Source organism: Aulonocara sp. 'chitande type north' Nkhata Bay, linkage group LG11 (assembly GCF_057382095.1).
Source record: "Aulonocara sp. 'chitande type north' Nkhata Bay isolate Kocher_YH1m ecotype deep benthic linkage group LG11, A_spYH_male_GT1.1, whole genome shotgun sequence".
Taxonomy (NCBI): Eukaryota; Metazoa; Chordata; class Actinopteri; order Cichliformes; family Cichlidae; genus Aulonocara; species Aulonocara sp. 'chitande type north' Nkhata Bay.
The window spans coordinates 13,990,847-14,012,514 of NC_141354.1; the positions used below are offsets into that span (position 1 = coordinate 13,990,847).

Below are 21,668 nucleotides of genomic sequence, written 5' to 3' on the forward strand. Positions count from 1 at the left end.
TCTTTAAAGGAGAACACCACTCAATTTCAAAATGCGTGATTAAAAAACACACACAAAAAATAAATAAATCTAAAACTGTCATTAAAAAAAAGAACTTCCAAAGTCCCAGTGTGAGAAGAAAGAGCGATGCAAGTCGAACATAAAGTTCACTGCTCATTTTTCAATAATCAATCCTATTGGCCTTTTTTTCTGTGATGTTGGTTCATGGGATTCTCTAAAATGAATTTGCCAAACTCTCTTTGCCAGCTCGTACTAAATCACTTGCTTCAGCCTGACAAATGCCATAAGTCCACGGTCCAGAAGGTGTGTGCTCGGGAAATTACATCCTCGGTACAATCAACACCTCTTAAAAATACCATGAGTGGCTACCTGTTCATTCACAAATAAAAGAACTTTTGAAACTGCCTTTTTCTTCTGGCTCCGCTTTGAGCTGCGTCGCGCAGCTGTTTCCAGTGAAAAAGCTCCAAGTCTGAACATATACTTGCTTTTAAGTATGCGTTCACCAGTGCACGATATGGCCATTTGGCACTTGGTTGGTGCAAAGCCTCAAAACCTAATGCTAAGTTTATACAAGATGCAATTCCCACATTCTGGTAGGACTCTGTCATATAACACGGCATGTCAAATGTCACCGTTTTCATTATTTGCACTATGCAAATCATGCATCATACATGTACAACTTAAGTGTAAAACTGTAAGTGTTACACTGCAAATTGGGTCTGCAGTTCAGTACAACGATAATATCTGACACAGGAACATTCAGCATCACTGTGTAATGCACAGTCTGCATCGAGGAATATTGGTCAATATTTTTATGTAGTTTAAATGTAAATGTTGCCATTACTGAATTGTAATGCGACTCCTTTCTTCTTATGCAACATTCACTTGGCAAACATACGTGATTATAAATAGTGGATATACCCAGTCGAATGGGTTCTGGCAGTGATTCAGAGAGAAATGGATACTGTATTAGACCAGCCACACGCTCCTGGGATATGCAAACTAGGGGAAGATCATGCTAATGCAATGTAATGATGGGCCGCAGAGAGAGCGCAGCTGGTTTGGAAATACACCTCCACATTTTAGCGGTCAGTCAAAAATATGCAGATAGGCAGAGCACAGCGCAGAACAAGTCGTTTCAAAGATCATGTCTTCATCTCTCTCTAACTCCAGGGCTGTAAATCATCGCAGGATTCCTCAAGCATTGACAATACTAACATGCCACATTACCGCAACTCCTGACCTTTTGTTGCATGCCCCCCCTCCTTCACACACACACACATACCACATTTTCTGTCCGTCTCTGCCGCAGCTATCAATTAAAGGCATATATGCCAAAGCAATAATATTTAGAAGAGATCCAAAATGTTCTCCAACCCAAACCCAACTGTTTACCACATACTGTCCTAGTTTTCTCCCTCGCAAGAGCGATGAGCTGTCGGATACGGCGCTGGCTCCTGAAAGACAAAGTTTGTTTTCACTGAGGGATTTTGTTATTTTTGGTCCACTTTTATTTAGTTTTTCGGCATTAGGAAAAGTTTAAATAGCTACAAGAGCATCATTAAAGGTTCTTTTTCTTTTAATCTAAAACATTGATTGGAAGTTGGCCTGATCTCATGAACGGATGTGTTCAATAAGAGTTGAAGGGAAGTGGAAAAGGTTTTTTCCAACAAAGTGTAAAATTGTTACACTTGGGGGGTGTTTCCCTTGCTTTCTTCCTTGTTTCCATTACGTCCTGCAGCTGAAGATTATTTTTTATTTATTTATTTATTTTTCTTAAGGAGATTTATTCATGGTAGCAGTGTGAACTCTGCAAAGGTGGTGTAACGTGAACTGTAGGAGCAGAACCGCATTGTTTGATTGCACCTTCAGGAGGAACCGATCAGTGCCAAAACTTAATGCTTCTCTGCTTCTGTGAAGCACTCGTATGTAGGAAGAGCAGCACATTTTGTTTTCATTATAGTAGTCCGACTGGAGTTTAATTCCCACCTATGCTGCACTTTTCTGTGCTTCCTGTAGGTACTGCAATCAACCGCTGCAACCAGCGTTGGCTTTGGTTCATTCACTCAACACCACAGCATAAACACCACGACTAAGATTGAAGGGCAGGGATGGACACCGAGGGGAGGGGAGTCAGGGAGAAATATGGGCAGAAGAGGGAAAAAGACAGAGAAATCGAGAGTGATGAATGCCGACTGTAACATTGTGTAACTCTGACAGATTATTCATTGTGCTATTAGTTTTCAGCAGCAGCTTACTCTTGCCAATCTACACAAAAGAGGCATACCAGTAATGGCAGTTGGGTTTAGAGTTTTCACTGAGGTACTGCTGAGGATTACAGACTTCATAGCTGAGCTTTACATAGGTTGTCAACCTTTAACCGCTGTACATTTAAAGTAGGAAGAAACACATAAAGGTCACACAGTCTCTTGGCAATAAGAGTTAAGCTGCGCGATCATGACTAATAATATCACAAAGAGTTTAAGCAGAAAACACAATTAGACTTTGACGCTCCTGTCTTGCCTTGTCTCTTGCTAATTTACTCCCACTTGTGTCTGTCTTCTCGCCTCTGTCTCTGCTTCCTTTGCTGTACCTCGTTTTGAACTATTAACTTCCTTCTCGAAGAGAGGATGACAGATAGATGAAGGCAGTTTAAAGTCGCAGCTCTCCTACTACAATCTCCAATCGCATGAACCTTAAATTCACGTTAAATGTCTGAGTCCCATGAGGATAGATACATTGCAAAGCTCTTTAGTGCCACAGCTCGTACAGATAAAAGTCTTGCGGTCGGATAAACCTACATTTTGGCGTCATCCATGAGCTCAGCGATGCCTCCCGGCCAGCTGTCCCGGGATGAAATCAGAGATGTAGACGGAGGGAAAGAAAAAACACTCACACTCGCCACTCTGTCTTCACAGCTTACTGCAGTCGAGGAAGTGGTTGAACGAAACATGATTTTTTTTTTCCTGCAAACGCAAAACCCAGTTGTACCTCTTGCTGGTAGCGTGCCCTGTCAGACTAATGACAGAAACCAGGAAGAACATATCATGTGAGAAACTGAAAACAAGTTAACACAACAGAAATTCTTTTAAGATATTCAGTCGTTATTCAAAAGACAGTTTGGTAAATTTGATTCTGGACACATTTCTGTGGAAAAAAGAAAATAAATATAGAGAAATAGATCAACCTGACATCTGATTGTACCGTCCAAGATAACAGCTTTATTACTAATGCCACATGACAGCATTTTATCCAACACATCGACCGTATTTCTTAAATTTTAGAGGGCCCCGTGGGTGATGCAAGATCTGTTTTAGGGTGGATTTCCCCTGGAACATATCAGCATGCAGCCAAAACAAACTCCTGCGGATGGTTTGCCTCTTGCCTCCGGTCTCTCCGGCCTGCTTCTAGAGAGCAGCCAAGGGACCCTCAGTGCTCAGAGGGAGGAGCAGTGCAGTCCTTTTGCCCTCCCACTGGCTTTAAGACCAGAGACAGACGGAAACACTCAGACTGCAGGCACATGTGGAGCAGAGACACACAGAGAGGGAGAAAGGACAGAGAGCACGAGAGAGTGAGGCGGCTGGCGCAGAGTCGTTCCTGGAATTGAAACGGGCAAATATAGAAACGAAGGGCAAAGAAAGACGCGCAGAGAAGCAATGAGAAACGAGACCAATTTTTGCTTCAACATGCAAGTATAAACTGATTTTTTGATTCTTATTTTGAAGTGATAGCTGCAGGAGACACAGATCTTTGGGATGTGAAGTGCATGTGAATAGATCCAGAAAGAACAAGAAGGACTTGGAACCTGCAGCTGTCCATGACCCGAGTGCTCTGAGGTCAAGTTGTCGTGACCTCTTAACCTGCTTTAGGATCAACTTCAATAAGGGGAGATTACAAGTTGAGGCAAATTAGACTCGCAAGGGAAACATCCGATTCTCCTGGCTTAATTTGTTTTGTGAAGAAGAGAAGTTTTGGGGGAAATATCTCTGGTGGACACCTTCAGCCAGCTTCAGCCAACAAGCTTCATCAGCTCAACCTTGCCTTGAGGAAGCCCCCACAAGACTGACCGGTAACTGTCACGCTGTTGCGCCCAAGATGACATTCGCCATGCTGCGCACGGCACCCCCCGCGGGCCGCTTCCTGTACGGCGACATCGCCCTTCTCTCCGAAGACGATGACGAGAACGGCAGCGAGGGCTCGGGCTCCGAGGAGCGTACCAGCAATTCCTCCAACGCCGCCTTTCGCTTGTCCTCGTCTTCCCCATCTGCCTTTCACATCAAGGTGAACAGGAAGAGGAAGCTGTGCGGGGGAGGAGGCGGAGGGATAGAAGTAGGGGGCATGGCCGCGAGACTGGTCCCCCCGGACTCATCTCCACCTAAGGAATATCGCCAGAGGAACGCGGCCAACGCGCGGGAGAGAGATCGCACCAATTCTGTCAACACAGCATTTACAGCGCTGCGCACACTCATCCCCACCGAGCCTGCAGACAGGTAAAGACCTGCATGAGTTACTGTTTTGTGACATCATGCACAAATAAGACGAAAAATTCTAGCATCTAGCATCATTCTCTTGCAGGTTTGAACATATCCTATGAGGCAGATATCTTTACGTTACCCTCCAAATTTCTTTTTTTCCTCTGTCAACACCACAACTGTTTTCATGATTGCAGGAAGTTGTCAAAGATCGAGACGCTGCGTTTGGCCAGCAGCTACATAAGCCATCTGGGTAACGTGCTGCTCCTGGGCGAAGGGCTTCATGACGGACAGCCCTGCCACGCTCCCTCACCGCCGTTTTTCCATGTCAGCTCCTCCCCCAACCGAGGATCCGACCAATCAGCGCAGCCCAAGCACATCTGTACCTTCTGCCTCAGTAACCAGAGGAAAATGGTGAGCGGATAACGAACTCTCAGTCAGTTAAAGAAGAAGAGGGAAATCCGGGAAAACATTAAGTTAAAAGTGCGTTTTGCTTAAAAATCCTCTAAAACTAAATGGCGGGAAGTTAAAAAGAAAAGTCTTGTTTTCTTTATTTATCTTTGTTAAATTTTCCAAAATACAAATGATAGAGATTTAGCTGAAGACCAGTGCGGTCAGAGACACTGTGTGGTGGTTTAGGACAGCTGACCTGAGATCAGTGAATGTGCCCATAAACCAGATTGGCCCAGAGGGACTGTAAAAGCAAAACCACTTTTTAAAGGACTCAGTGTTATTGTATCATCGGGGGTTAGTTTTAATTAAGCAGGTGGTTTCTGAAAATCTCTGAGCATTACAGTCCACAGCAGTGGTTGTTTTTCTCTCCAAGAGCTGGGTTCAAACAGCACGCAGGCTTTTTCCAGACTAAATGTGTACGAGTGTTGTGTCTAAACCCATCTATGGTGTTGTTTGTGCTCTCTTTTTAAAAAATATGAATTTAGAGTTTACAAGGGTATTTATGCAGTGACTGAGATTTATGACCAGGAGCCCGTGAAATCCGTCCAAAACCATGCGTATAATTTCAAGAATGCATTGACGTCAGCCCGAATACGAGAAGGTTTTAATCATAACTTCTCGAGATTGACCTGAGAGATACAAATTGGTAACTGGCAATTACTTTGTTCCAGTGAAAGTCACAGTCACAGGACAAAATGTAGGTGGAGAATCGATAACATTTTAGAGCAAAAAAACCAAAACAACCAACTTTTCTTCTCCACTTTTGTCAATAATCTTGATAAAAATCTACATTTCTCTACAACTGTTAAAATGGATAAGCTACACCTTAGGGCGAACCTGTTTCTGCTCATATTTGATTGAGTCATCGCGGGAAATTAACATAATCAAAGCCACTCTCGCAGACGAAAATCATCAGCTTGATGAGAAAGTACAGAAAATGAGGGATCAGCTGAGTGAAGTTAAATATATATGACCCCAGTTCTGATTTTGACAAATGCTACAGAAGATGATAAAGAGTTGACTTCCCCCCCCCCCCCCCCCCCCCCCCCCAGCCCATAGCTGCCGCCCATTTAGCAGGATTTATGGGTAAGGGGCTGACATCTGGCAGACTCCGCCGTTACCCCAGCAGTGTGTGAAAGCTAATACCCTCCTCAGTGTCTCAACCCAGAGACCCTTTAGCTGGGGGATAACCTGAGACTCAGCAGTCTTAGTGTCCCCCCCACCCCTCCAAACTTCTGCGAGTGAAAAACTAGACGTCCTGAGCGTCCAAACCCAGACGTCCTCAGCTCGCAGATAACTCGCCTGAAACCTGTACCCCGTCCCTTCTTTTTTAACCTGTCTGTCCTCGCTGACTCCTTCACTTCCTCCTTCACTTCCTCCTTTGTCCTCGCAAACATCTCATTCTGTTTCATTTCTTCACCTTCAACATGTGCACCCCGGCTCCCCTCAAACACCACCACCACCACCTTTGTGCATATCGATCGACCTGATGGAGGTCAGAGCTGCCAGTAGGAGCTTTGTAATACTATCTGCTGCTGTCAGCTCGCTGCTGTGGTTGCATGACTGACCTGTAAATGCATGCTGGGTAGAAAACTATTTCTCATGTCAAAACACTCGAGCGCAGACACTTCAGCTTACTCTGTGTTACACACTGTCAGTCACGTTATGATGTTTCCCGGTAGCTCAATGAAAAGTCTCATTATTCTCCCCTGTGTGCTGTGTACGTTGCATCAAGCGTACTTGGCTGACTTCCCGAAACGAATCCAGAAGAATCGCAAGCGAGAAGACAGAAGATGAGTTAGCACAAGGGTGTAGAAATGGTTGCTTAGTTTTGGTTTATGCAAACAGTTTTATGAATCACACACAAACAACTATAATGTCTTTGCAGTTCTGCTTAAAGTGAATTTAGTAGCTTATCAGTATCACAATGTGAAGATCTTTTTTTTTTAACTCTATATTGCATTTTCTTTTACTGCATACAACCAGTAAAAAATGTTAAATGGTGCACTTTCTTGGTCTAATTTCAGTGGTGGATTAATCTTCACTTGGTTAGTTAGACGGTTAGCAGCAGGATGTTGTGTGGGTACAAGTACAGCATACACTGTGTGGCTATGTTTAAAGTTAAGCTGTATTGGCACACAGGAATAAGCTGAGCTGGGCTTTGGATACAAGAACAGGACTTGTTAGCTGGACCCTTCAACAAAGGCCCGGTGGAGTCATAATAATATCACTCCACCAGGCTCCAGTGCTCCTCCTCGCCATCATATCGGCACACGCAGTGCAAAGAGGCTCATGTATCCACGCTGAATGTTTATTGTGCGATTTCCAAATTAAATTGATGCATCCATCCATCCATCCATCCATCCATCCATCTTCATCCGCTTTATCCGAGGCCGGGTCGCGGGGGCAGCAGCCTGGTGTGTGTGTGTGTGTGTGTGTGTGTGTGTGTGTGTGTGTGTGTGTGTAAATTGATGCAATTATCTAAAATATATTTTAGGAGAAAAATGAGGTTCATTTGGCCTCCTCTGATTGGCAGAACCTGAGAGCATTTCGTTTTCTCTGGAAAAGTGGCTACAGTGGGTCTAAGTGGGCTAAAGAGCAGAGTCGGTGCTGGTGATTACAGAGAGGAAACGATTGTGAAGGTAAAATGAGACTTTGTGTCCTGAGTGCTCTCTTTGTATGTTTTTATGGTCATTGAGGTTCATCACAGCTGTCAGGTCTGCTTAGACCAGCTGCTTCAGTTACACTTCTTTCCAGCGTCGGAGAGGGCGAAAGTGAGAAAAGTATACGCTCATTTCCTCTTATTATGTGTGTGAATACTGTATAACTGTTTCAAAACAAACAGTGTTGTTAGTAATGACTACTGCACACGGAGTGCTACGCTTTACATCTTACAGAGTCGGAGGAATAGTGATGGGATTTCATTATGTGTCGGTTCTTTATACACATGTCTTAAGGAGCTTTAAAATGAATTTCACTCATTTACGGTGAGTTTCCTGAAAATGATACAGAACATGATTAAAACCCTCTCAATATCGCTGCGTCGTCAAATGTCAGCCGTTTGATGAATGACGGGTCTTTTTTTTTTTTTGTCAGATTTTAGGTTAAAAATTTTCACCCACCTTCAAGTCGTCTGAAAAATTCGAGAGGTTTAGTAGAGGCTTGTCAGGAAAAAAAATGTATCTATTTTTAATTTTTTATGCCAACATAAAGAACAAAATCTCTCTCTTGATGCCCTAAAGTGTCAGGTGAAGCATGAAAAGCTACTTTGTGAAATTTACTCTCAGTATCTTTTTTGTTTTGATGCCAAATACCTCCTTGAATGTTCATATATATCACAGCAAAAATCTGATGTGTAAGGGGTGGAGCACACGCAGTTTGGCAAAGACAAAGTGGATAGCAGCTCTTGCATGCTGGTGCCTTTGATACTTGGATTTAAAAAAGGGGGGGGACATGCTTGATGGCTACATCTGTAAATGAGATGTACAATACTGAGGACAGACGACTGAGGTGAGCCGAGCACGGCTCAAATCCCCGTGCTGTCTACTTGATTGATGCAGCTATCCTGTGCAAAGGCTCTTTGCTGTCAGTGCAACTGTCAGATGCCTGGACTCAACATGTGACAGGAGAAGCTCACAGTGGCAGCTTTTATAATCATCAGCTCTTTATTGTCTTAAGTCAATATCTGGTAGAGGTCACCTTCAGTGATGGTGAAAGTGCTGAGGTGGTTGTCTGCTGCAGTTATTTTACAATCTGAATTTATGCAAAACGTGATTCAAAACAAACATCTTTTAAAATCTATCTGTCTCTAGTCCGCAGCGTTCAACTGTGGCCTATTTCTTTTGGCCCGAAACAGAGAGCGGGTTAATTCAATTCAAAGGGCTAAAGTAAATAGAAATAGCAGTTCGTCTGCCAATAAGAGCAATCACACTGCATTCTCCTTTCTAGCTGGATGTGACGTGCCCAAGCGTTTTCCATCATTTGAATTTCGAAGAAGCTCGTCTGATTAATTAAAAGCAACATCTTATGTTCGGAAACAAAATTTTTAAAAAAATGAAAGAAAAATCTGGTGAAAATATAACTGCTCTGGTGCTTATGGTGTGGTTGGTGTAAATAGACCAGCGCTTCTTTTGAAATGGTTACATTTAGATGCGTTTACAAGCATTTTAAGGCACGGCCCAGAGTTTTACTCGCACTCAACGGAGGTCATTTATTTGGAATTTCTGGAAATCAAAAAGCAAACGTAAGCAGACAATGCATTCTGCCTTTGATATCGCAAACGGTTCTGATTTATATCTCGGCTGCAGCACAACTACGCATGGTGATTTTTGTATGTGGATGGAGAGACGGGGGCACTAAAATCTCACTGTGCAACTGGAAACACCTCTTCTCTGCTGGTGTGAGGGCGAGGACCACTTGCATTTGTTTTTGCATGAGACGGATGTGAGTGACACATCTAGAGTGAATTTTTTAATGTGTCTTAAGCAGCAACCTTGCAAACACACTCACAGACAGATACACACACACACACACACACACACACACACACTGGCTGGCTCTCTGTGTCTGGAAGTCATTGGCAGCACAGAGCGGAGCAACAAATGAGCTAATTGTTCTGTAAATGATTTATCCTCTGCTGAGGCCATACAGCCAGTGTTTAATTCAGCGGCTGCTATTAGAAACACATTGACGTTGGGCTTTGATGGTGATGTTAAAGGAGCCTGGAAACCACTCACTGTGAAACGCCCTCCCTGCTTACGCTCACGCCCACACCAATCACACATATATATACACACACATGTGGGCGCACAGCACACCACCGCACTCAGACACTTTTATCAAAAGCATTTCACCCTACCTCCTAGTCTTTCCAACCAGACAGCCGTTCACCACTTCTAGACAGCGTGCAAAAAAGAGAGAAAAAAAGTCTTAAATATGATTACTTAGTTAAGGAGTTCTGGATCATGACTGCGTTTTCAACACTTTCTAAACTAATGGTGTGCAGGAAGTTGTGGAAACAGAGATGGAGAAGTAGAGCGAGAGAGAAAGAGAAATAGCCAACGACTCAGCGGGATAATCAACTTAGCTATTTATCCTCCAGTTTGGACAGTTGGTTTTTAGGCTGTGCTCAAACTACACTTTGCTTCTTTATAGAGATCAAATGAACCATGGGCCTAAAGAGGGCTTAAATGCATGCATAGGACATGTGCGGGGCCGCGCTAATGACTGCGGTTTTTGCAGTTATTTGGATATTAGTCTGTTTTCACTGGAAAAAAGCATTGCGTCACTTTTGTGCACGGAGTCGACGTCTCGGTAGAACGTCATAGATGAAAACTAAATTGCCCTCATTTGCTGATAATGCTAGCGTTGAGTTGGAGGGAATGTTTTTCATGCCTCGTGAGCAAGAGCTTCGCTATGCTAATGAGGTGCATCGAAGGCAGCTAACACGCTGATGGCAGCGTCTAAATGTATTCTCAGCCACGCTCGGTGTGTGTGAGTTTGTGTACGAGTGTGTGCCCTCGAGCGTGGACCTGTCTGTATATTTTCAGCACAGATGGAAACGGTTAAATCCTAATTTAACACCAGCAGAAGAAGCCGGGTCAGATAACTAACAAAATCTATTAGCAAAACTATCATTCTGTAGCCATTCGGTCTTTGGGGAAAGGGCCGCTCACCCAGAAAATTAAAGCAAAAATACAGAAAGTCGAGCCAGGCTTTAGAGAAACACAGCGACAAAGCAGGATTTATGCTGTTTCTTGAAACAATATGTACTGAAGCTAATGACATACTGGTTTTTTTAGGGTCTACATCTTAGCACTGATGATCAAGCACTGGTTAGTGCATAATGTAGCAAAATTAAGTCATCTGAGACTAGTGAAAATGAAGTCTGGCTTGTTATGGAGTCATTAAAACAGATTTTTAAAATGCTGGGGAAAATAAAGTACATGTGTGGCTGCCTGGTGCAAGCAGCATCTAATTAGGCAATCTAAGATTAATCAAGAGCCATGCTTACTGGCAAAGCTGCAATGAACATGAATTTGTGATGTGTCCAAGTCACGTAGTGGCAGACTGGGGCCTTATTTTGTGTTTTATTTCACTCAATTGAAGTCTCTTATGTTTTATTTATCAATTAATGATCATTTATGGGGGAAATTACAGCTTCTATAAGCCACCAGAGGCCCTGACGCATACACATACTTTCACTCGCTAAACTGAAAGGATATTACCAGTTTTCATTTCATGGTTAAATACCAATCTCCTTATACGATTGCGGGCCAGTGCCCAAGTAGAAATTATTTTTTCCAACCAGTCATTCCTGTCCTCGTGCAGCCAGAAACTAAATTAGATGTTTGTATTTGACAGAACAGCTTAACACAGGAAAAAAAGAGAATGGAAAATCCAGTTATAGGTGAAGGAACGGCAGGATTGGGTTTCGGAAAAACAATACTAAAGACTGAATTTGTGGACTTGATAAGATGCTGTGAAGACAGTGTTTACTGTCTTCACATTAGGGTTAAGACAGGCTGCTTTCTCCTTGTTGGTCCAAAAATATTGTTCAAGTTTGGTAGTATCATCATATCATATCTAAAGTAAACATCAGCAGGTAATCATATTAATGTCAGACAAATCGGCCTCCTGGGAAGACAGCGGTATGCGTGTGTGCGCGCGAGCCTGTTTGGAAAGAGAAAAGAGAGAGCAGAGATGTCATCCGAGCATGCCCTATTAGTCTTCAGGAGATTGTTTTGACTACCAGGCCGGCCTTAAAGCCCCCCTCCCCAAATCCCCTCCACCTTCTGTTTTGACTGAACCGGCTTCACTCCAGCTGAACCGCCTACACCAGCTACAGCTGTGCCTCTAAACTGTCACGGAGCACTAACAATGAGACGTGGGCTGATTCCTACCGATTCCGCTGCAATTTGATGTAATTTGGGAAATCATCCAATTTTCACACACAGGTTTCAAGTGAAATTTCTCACGTACCCACTTTAACTCTAAACTGCCTCAAGTACTTTTCCTTCCACTGACAAATGCCTTTAATTTTCCCCGTTGCTTTCCAACAAACACCCAGGAGCATGGCTGCGTTTTTGTCTTCCAACTGATGGTTTTGATGGTTTGTGAAAGGGAACAAGCACAATGAGATCACAGCGTCAATGAAGCCGAGGTTTTTCCAGGCTGTAAGTGACACAAAATAGACATCTGAGCAAGACTACATGTCATGTCAGATGGTTAAACTGACAGATAATTTGAGGCAGATCATTAGTCTTGTGTAATCTTTTACGGTGATCATATCAAGACTCTTCAGTTGTACTAGGAATGGATTTGTGCCTGAAGCAAGGGTTCTTAATGTGGGGGGATCCCCCAGCGCTCCACGAATCACAGCCAAGAGATTTACTATAAATTATAAAACTGCGCTCTTCAGCAAAAAAGAGCAAATCTACAGATGGGATCCACGGACACCAACAAAATAAGGATTTTCTGTCCTTTTCTCCCACTCGTTTTGTCTTTGGGTCATAAGAAACTCTTAATATGATATAAGTGCCTCTTATTTATTTATGGTACAAACAATCCAGAAGGCAACTGAGAGTATAAATGGTGGTAAACATATGCTTATTTGCATTAGGATTAATGCTGAAAGACCTCTATGATCTTTAAAATGAGGAAACCCTACATGTGCTGATTGATGTTCTTATATTTCCTTATGCTAGTAATATCTCATCTACTATCTACTTAGTTTTGAAAACAGGACAACAGAAGAACAAATAAGACACATTTGGTCACATGAAGTAGTTGCTTTTAAGCGTGGCTACTACATACTAAATTATACCGCTGGTGTTGCTCATACTTGCACTCGCAGCCAGTAACACAGTGGTAATGATTCATGTCTAGCAACGGTAATGGTTCAATTGCAGTGTAATCTAATGATCCTCTGCTGATCCAGCTGGAGGAAGGATTGACAACAACAGTTTCTGCGTCTCCTCACACTCACTCACCTCCGTCAGTGGGAGTACCAATTCCTGTCCAAGTCTTATGATCTCATTCTTTGATTACCGCCTGATACCCTTCCAACCACCAACCCACCTATGTTGATCTCAGGCAAACGGATTTTTCCAAACACCTACACCTTGTGCGCCGTCTGAGAGGAAATGTGTAACAGGTGTTCGGCGTGATGAGAGGAAAGGAAAGTGGGAGGCAGAGAGGGTTAGTTGAGATGATATGAGAGGGGGTAGAGAAAAGTCAGGAGAGGACATGAGTGATTATATTAGCATATGGGATAATGGTAGCCTTATTCTTCAGCTGAAGAATTAAATAACAAAGATCCGTTGTCAGATATGAGTTAATCCTTAAAACATCCGTCTTTTTTCTCCTTTTTAAATTTTTTTTTTTACAAAAGCATGGATAATATGTGTTGCATATCACTCAGTGGTGTGTTCAATAAAATCCCTTGACTGTTGCCTGAAAAGCCAGTGGTAGATGGCCCAAGTGAGCTGAGAAGAGGTTAGGTGAAGAGGGAAAAAGTGATGTTATTTTCCTGGCCAGATAGCGAAGGTCTCCCAACCAGCCAGGAAATCAGGGCCTCCTGCTCTGATACCACAGATAAATGAGAAGCATATCATCATGCTCTGCTGTCATGAACCAGCTCATGATGTCAATCTGCAGGCTGTAATAGTATTAAAGAAAAGCTCATTTCTCTCTGCCACCACAATTAATGTTGTGTGCTACATTACAGAATGTGTTTATGTGAGTTTGCTGCACGTAGTCAAGGCTAATTTACTCTCCCATCAACTAAAAGCAGAGTACATCTAAAACCACATGAACTTGCTGTGCCAGTGATTCCAGTACGAAACCATATATTTTTGAGTGCATTTTTTATGGTTTACATAAAAAAAATCATCTTTTTTACCTGTTATGATTTTTTTTTTTACTGTAAAATTGCTGGGCTTCTTTAGAGCCTCTGTGATGAAATATGGTTTGAATAAATTCATTAAACGTAAAGTATACTTGTGTTAGTGAAACCAGAGAAAGCTTCGATCAAAACTGGCAAATTTTCATGAAATGACGATTAAGAAGTTTGTTTCTTTGAGCTTACCTCAAATTGTTTTTTATATTTGTGAGACTGGACAGATAAAGTCGACTTACAGGAGGGAAGACTTTCTGAAGCCACCCTCCTGAGAAATCTATGAAATATATCAAGTAAAAACACCAACAACATCCATAAAGAATCAATGTTCGATGGCAGTTAGCCTTTTTTCCACCTACCGTTTAAGTTTTCTCCAGCTCTAACTCATGAGAGCAAAACCCAAACTGTTGTTTCAGTTTGATTTCAGTGAACCCGTCAATGATGTGAGATGTTGTTTCTGTCTCTTGCAGAATAAAGACAGAGACAGGAAGACCGCCATAAGGAGCTAACAACGACGACGCGAGCCACGTGGATAAAATGCTCATCACTTGCTTACAGCGATTTTTAAAATTACTGCAACTTGAACACTAACCAGACTCAAAGACTTTTGAAGGACTCCTTGCAGCACTTCCAGGATTTTCCAGGAACATTTTAACTAAAGTTTGCATTTTGTTAAATGACCTTTTTTTTAAAAAAAAAAAATTTTTTTACAGTTTGAGAACTTTCAAATGGCTTTCACATGCATACCAACACCACCAAGAACCTCTTAATACCACTTATAAAAGACTCTTGACTGTATCAGTGACTCTGAGAACTTACGGCACATGATCTGAAAACACACTCATAAACTTGTATTCCCGAAAAGCTGTGTGTTATTAATGTGTAAACTGAAGTATAAATGTATATTTATGTGACATAACATTATATAATGAAACTATGTTATTTAACGGCTATATGACTTTTTTTTGACAAACAATGTGCATCGTTTTGAGGTACAATCGTTGGCTATATGACATCACAAAAATATGCTGGAACATTGTTGGCATTGGTTATTTCTAATAATCATTTTTGAGAGTTGAACTTAACTCAAGATGAGCAATAAATTGTTTGTATATCTGGGATTAAATTTCATTCATATGCTGCTGGTATGTTAAACAGATTGTACTCTAAAATGTTCTCCTAATTCTTGCCAGTCCCAACCAATAAACGTTGTAGAAGTTTCCACCGTGACTTTCCGGTGAGCTGCAGATATATTTTAAAATCAATGCTGTATTATGCTTTTGTGGCTGGTGGAGAGAATTAAGTGGAACTTCCTCTCTGTCTGATCCCATAGCTCACATAAACCTAATTACCCTTATTCACCTGCGACGCTCTCTTTCTCTCTCACATGCTTGTTCCTTCTCTCCTCGAGAACTCGGTTCTAGTTGGTGCTGCTGTTGCTCAGACTGACTAAAGTTGCAGATGAGGTTGGCAACAGAGGCTTAAGGAGGAAAGAAAAAGGCAAGGCAAAGGGAGAGGGGAGAGGAAAATGAGCAAAATTGAATCTGCAGGTTGGCTACTTGGACATCTGCCTTTGTCCCTTTGCTGTCCTCTTCTTTACCTTTCCACATGCTTGTTCTCTCTTCTCCTCTGCTCTTCCTCTCTTTTCCCTGGAGTGCCACTGCCCAGAGTCTGGTTATTGATGGCTTTCCAGTGTGCTTAGCCCCACACCAGCTACATTCTTCTGAACTTGTCCTTTTATTGATGCATCCATACATCATCTACTTGTTTTCTTATTTTTTCTGCTGCCTTTTCCAGTGTTTCTGACTCTGTGTCCTCCATCACCTTCATGCAGCATCTCCTCCAGTCTGGCAACTGCTGTGATGGAAAATGTAGATTCTGCCCTTCATTTTTGAGCATATTCTCTTTTTTAAAGTAATAATTTATCTTTTTCTTTCTCCTGTGACTACTACACATTTTTCCTACATTATCTTCAAGGTCAGAGGATAGAAGTTATGGCTACCTGAAAATGTTGCATCATCTGGGTGATATATTATCCTGCATGAAGAGTATTAAAATCTTATAATGCCACTGGTGTCCCAAAGTCATATAACAGTAGAATTTCTTAAGCTATTTTCCACCATTAAAAGAAATGTAAATTGAGCCTGTTCTTTTAATGGAGGCTAACCGCTGTGCTGCACTAGTTCGGTGTTCCCAAATTATTTTTTAACAACGCTAACAAGCTGTTTCTGCGACTGAGGTGCCAATTATCGAGCTTTTTCCTACAATGTGACAAGTGCCCGATGAAGGAAAACAACTAACAAAAAATTCAAATGCCACTTTCCACTGCCAAAAAACAGCTTTTAGTGGAAATGGTGCTGAAAAACAAAGCTGATTTATTTTGTGTGTGTGCATGTGTCAGATCTTACAAACACCCCCAAATTATATCACTACTGGGGACTCACAGCCAGTTCTAGAGTTAATATGTCCCCAGATGGATGTCTTTTAGAGGACACGCACTTTAAAGAAACAACTCACAAAGGTGATGAAGGAGAGAAACGTGTCGTCTGAAAGTTCATTAAAATCTGAATTAAAGATAGCTTCAAAGCCTATAATCGCTTATACCAAAGAATACAGTTGTTTGATATGCCCTACGAGTTTTTTTCTTCTAAAACGTAACGCGGGATGACAAAAGACTAAATCTCAGGACACGGATTCAAAATAAGTGGTCCCTGCTGCTTATAGGTTTCTGAGAAAAAGATCTGAAAAGCACCGCATGTCTTAAAGATCTTAGTCCTATCATGAGCCGATGAAATGTAGATAATCTTACTGCTGGGGTATTTTTTTTTTTGTCTTTTTAAAAGGAAGCAATAGCTTTGAAAAAGCTCTGTGTGTCTAGCGTGTCCTAATGACTTCTGGTCCAGTTAGTCTGACAGTCTGATCTCTCTAGCAGGCCGTCTGTCTGGATACTAAAGGGGGGGACTGGTTCCTCCCACACAGACCAGATCAGGTTCCCCCTACGCCTACGCACGCACAACTTAGCATACACACAGATGACCGTTCACACGTTTGTGCGCAGATGAACTTACATATGCACAAACAGATGGATGTACTGTGTGAGCGGACGTGCACATTTGCACACACGGGAAGATCTGTGATATAGCTTAGCTTTCTAATGATCTCTGTATTTTATATTGATGAAACAGATCAGCTGAGAGGGCAAACTGCTTTTTATTTAAGTGGGCGGTTTTGGACCAATGTGAACCGGAGGTTGGAAGACCGACTGACTCTTATTATTATCACTATAATGATCTGACAGAGATGACCCCACGGAAATCTGGCATGTGAACGCTGATAGCTGAAGTTATAAAAAAAAAATAGAGTTTGTGCTGGAATTTGCACGCTTTTACGGCACCACCGGCTTTGGTATGGACCATTTGTCTTAAAGTAGATGATTCAGATAAAACATAACTACACTTCACTTCATTCAATGTTTGGACATTGACTCTTTATTTTAAAAAATGCTTCCGTCCAATGCCGCAGTTTGTTTGAAATCAAACAATCAATATGTGATTGATGATTGTAGACTTTCACAAAAATATTGCATTAACTGTTTAGGATTTAAACAGTTCATTGGATGACTGACTGACAAGCGGTTTCATGGCCTGTTCCCTTGTTATTTCATGACAAATTAAGAAGATAAATGATCTGGAGTTGACTCCCACTGTTAAATTTGCATTTGGTTGCTGTTCACTTGAACACTCAATATGAGGCTCAGAGAGATGTTGACACAAGTGAAGGAGACCATCATGAGGCCGAAAAACCAAAATAAACCTATAAGAAAGATAACAAAAACTTTGAGAGTGGCTAAATCAACATTTTGGTACTTTTTTAGAAGAAGGAATGCACTGACCAGCTCATCAACACCAAAAGGCTGGAAGGACCACAGAAGACAGCCAAAGTGGAAGATGACGGGGAAAAAAATTCATTTCAGTGATTTAGAAAAACAACTAACCAACGTCAAGAACACTCTTGAGGAGGTGTATCATTATTAAAGTCTACAATCAAAAGATGTCTATTAATTATTGATTAAACTCAAAAACAAGAAGGTCAGATTAGACTTTTCCCAAAAAAACATCTAAGAGTCTGCACGACAGCGAAAAAAAATCTTTGGATAGATGAAGCCAAGATTAGCTTCAACCAGAATGATGTGAAGAGAAAAGTACGGAGAAGGAGAAAAACAGCTTATGAGCTGAAGCATACCACATCATCTGTCAAACATGGTGGATGAAAGTTTATGGTATGGGCATGTATGACTGCCAGAGAAAGCGGGCCACTAGTGTTTATTGATGATGTGACTGCTGATAGAAGTTGCAGGATGGATTGTGAAGTGTACAAGGCTCTCTGCTCAGATTCAGCGAAATGCTGCAAAACTGATCAGATGGCATCTCACGGCCCACAAATTTTGCAAAAGCAACCCAAGAGTTTCTCAAGGCAAAGAAATGGGATATTCTCCAACGACCAAGTAAGACGCCTGATCTCAACCCAGCAGAGCATGCTTTTCATTTAGTAAATGCAAAAATGAATGCAGAGAGACCCACAAACAAGCAGCAACTCATCATTGAGTTCTAGACTTTAGGCAGTCATTGCCCGAAAGAGATTTTCATCTAAGTATTAGAAAGAATCAAGAAAAGTATAGTTTTTTAAACATTATATTAGTTTGTGCAGTTACTTTTGAGCCTGTGAAAATAGGGGCTACACATAAAAATGGCTGTAATTTCTAAACAGTTATTGCCGTAGCTTTGTTAAACGTCTTAAATTAAAGGTAAAATTCAAAAACTTTAAATAGTTATGGCCTTGGAACTGCAGTCAGAGCTTTCTTTTTATTGTCTATGTATATTTGCAGTTTACATTTTTATTTGTGTTGATGTGTGGCTACAGTCCCACACACCAACGCAAAGCCCTATCCTAATGAGGACACACACTGTCTTTCTTTTAGTTTTTACATGTGAACACAAACATGACAACACAAAGCAAAGATGGAAACCAGCGCAAAGAGACTTTAAAGCGATCGCCACAGATTCTGCTTTAGAAACACGAACAGGTAGAAACGAGCGGCTTGACTGCTCATCAGTTTGTTACCTGTTGAAGTTCACGGTCTGGCTGCTGCCTGCACACAAATTGCAATCAGTTGATTTTTGCATTAATTGTGAAGGAAGAAAAAAGCATGTTTGCATGATTTTTTTTCTTTCTCTCAGCCATGTGTACAGATATCTGAAGTACCTTTGAAACACAAGTAATTGCATAACTGTAACTATAATGTAATTACTCAATTTATAATATGGTGCCTTGCAGGCATCGGGGGGCAGTTATCAGCCTCCTGAATCTGCTTCTGTCCCTCAACTTAACGTAGGCACAAGTTGTTTTGGCTAGTAGGAAAAATAAAATGTTTCCTATAAATGTTTTAGTGTTAAAATGTCTGCCCAAAACCTACTTAACTAATTTCCCCAAACATATAGCATTATGCTTCAATATTAAGACATTGTCCTGCCCAATCAGCTCTCACTTCACTATTATTAAACGCTATATTGGATGCTTTTCATCTCCTCTTCCACGTTCAGTGACAAGGAAAAAAGAATCATAGAAGGTTATGTTTTAAAACATGTAATTATAGATTTTTATGGTCATTTGGGTCCAGCACAGAAAGCTCCAAACATAATACTGATGAGCAAAAAAATAGTAATATAATTTCAACTTGTAAAACAATTCGCAGTTCAAACGTCCAGCAGACAGGGCGGAAGATTAACATGAGGTTTAATTCATTTTGACTTTCTGGCAACCCAGAAAATGCAAAAACAAATATACACTTTCCTTTTGAGCTCAATTTCTACCATCTCTAGAGAGAAATATTCTTAAGCTACTAAATACTATATTAAGTTCTCCAGATAGCTGCTAACGTTTGCCATTCAGTGCTAGGCTGTGAGATGCAGTGGAATATTCCCAGGTTTTTGCTGAAAACAGCTGAAAAATGATACTGAAAGTGTCCAGGTTCCAAATTCTATGACCAAAACAATATGCTAAACTAGACTATGCAATTTCTGGAGAAACTGGTGGGATTTTTACTGCTGTTGGACATTTTGGAGTGCATTTTCTTGTGTGGGTTGCGGTTTAAAATTTGGGAAGAAGGACACTTCGGTACACAGACATACAGAGGTACACAAGGTATCAAATAACATGACCCGGCATTTTTATCAAGTTCCTCTATGGCTGCTCACTTTATTAGACACTTTAGCTGTACCTAATAAAGTGACTTTCACAGATGGACCAAACAAAGTGGCTGGCAACAGTTTTACCTACCAAGGTGGCCACCTCTGTATCTAATAAGGTGTCCCTAATAAAATGGCACTGATGTAGGTGTAACTAATACAGCCATTTTAAAAAGCACACAACTGTACCTAATAGAGTGGCCACATATGTATCTACGCAGGCGTCCCTAATGAAAAGGCCACAGGTAGACCCAATATAGCTGTCCATGTTCACTGGACACACTGGATATTAGATGTATGAATGGTGTTTCTATAACAAAGTGTGCAGGACTAGTTGGGTGAAATAGATTTGGTTTTCTCTACGTTGTTCAGTTTGCAGTAATCCCACCAATGATGCTAATATGTGCCAAGGCTCCCAAAGGTTTGGGTTTCTTACTGTTAGTGTCATGTGACACACAGCTGATAATACTGTAAAAAAATGTTGGTGAATGCAACTCTTAACACGTCACATATGGAATTATTTAAACAAACCTCCCTAAAAACTGTTTTATGCAAAAGCTTTCTAAGCCCTAGGTGTCAGTCTGTAGATCCATAAAATGAAGCTTTGTGAAGCTCAAATTAATGTTTATCATGGTATTTATTGACAAATAAATCTTTTTTTAAAAACAAGTGGCTACATTGGCCGTTCTCTCAAAAGCGTTACCAGGTTTTTTCTACATTAATCAACAATCATGACACGAGAATCAGTGAAGTAGAGAGAAGCACCTCCTGTTTTTTACTCTAACTCATCCATGTTTTTGTACTCAGATGGTACCCAGCTGAATAAGGCCTATTAATTAAAGATGCACAGGTAGCAGTGCTTTTCCTGAAGCATGACCTCCTGTTGACACTGGAGCACAAGTTTCCTCTGGTGTCCTCTTGTGCTCGGTGAGCATGTTGGCCAACTTCCTGGCTCCACTTGAACTGTCTCAATAAAACATAAAGAACAAAGATATAAAAATGTGGAGGAAAGAGTGAAATGCACCTTTAGGAACATTAGTCTTTGTAACCCAAGTGGGACCTGAGCTACACACACACACACACACGCACACACACACACACACACGGCAGGAGGCTAACTGCTCCAAGTGGGAGCTGTGCTGCTGCGGGCCGGATGAAAGGAAACACTAAAACTACAACGAGGGAAAGACAGGTGGCCAGTTTGGCAGCTCCACACACTTGCAAACATTCTGACACACGCATACACACCAACACACACGTATGAGTAGGTACACAAACTCCTTCCTCCTCTAACCCCCTGTTGTGCACACCTGCGAAAGTGCCAAATCCCGGACTTGTTCGGCTCTCTAGCTTTCTTAATGCCTCCTCTCACTGTATCTCCGCCCCCCCACAATGAATCTTTCTCCCCCTTTTTCTCTTCGACAGGTCCTCAGAGTACACATTCCTCTTGTAAGCTAGCAGCCTGGCTCACCTTTAATTGGTTGTTAAAAAGACATTTCCTGCTGAAGAGGATACCACCATGGAAGCCTATATAATTGCATGTGAATGTGTGTGAATGTGTTTTTCCCCAACAAGAGGGTAATTAAGGTGTCCAAATGT

At 41.5% G+C, this 21,668-nt stretch overlaps 1 protein-coding gene across 1 annotated transcript; it reads left to right on the top strand.

Annotated features, from left to right (window-relative positions):
• Nucleotides 1-3,172: 3,172 nt before the first annotated feature.
• Nucleotides 3,173-15,180, top strand: LOC147318641 (basic helix-loop-helix transcription factor scleraxis-like). The gene is made up of 3 exons (XM_086309890.1): nt 3,173-4,490; nt 4,670-4,886; nt 14,295-15,180. Exons 1-3 carry the CDS (start codon nt 4,096-4,098, stop codon nt 14,331-14,333), a joined length of 651 nt encoding a protein of 216 aa, XP_086166016.1. The 5' UTR covers nt 3,173-4,095; the 3' UTR covers nt 14,334-15,180.
• The last annotated feature ends 6,488 nt before the right edge of the window (nt 15,181-21,668 follow it).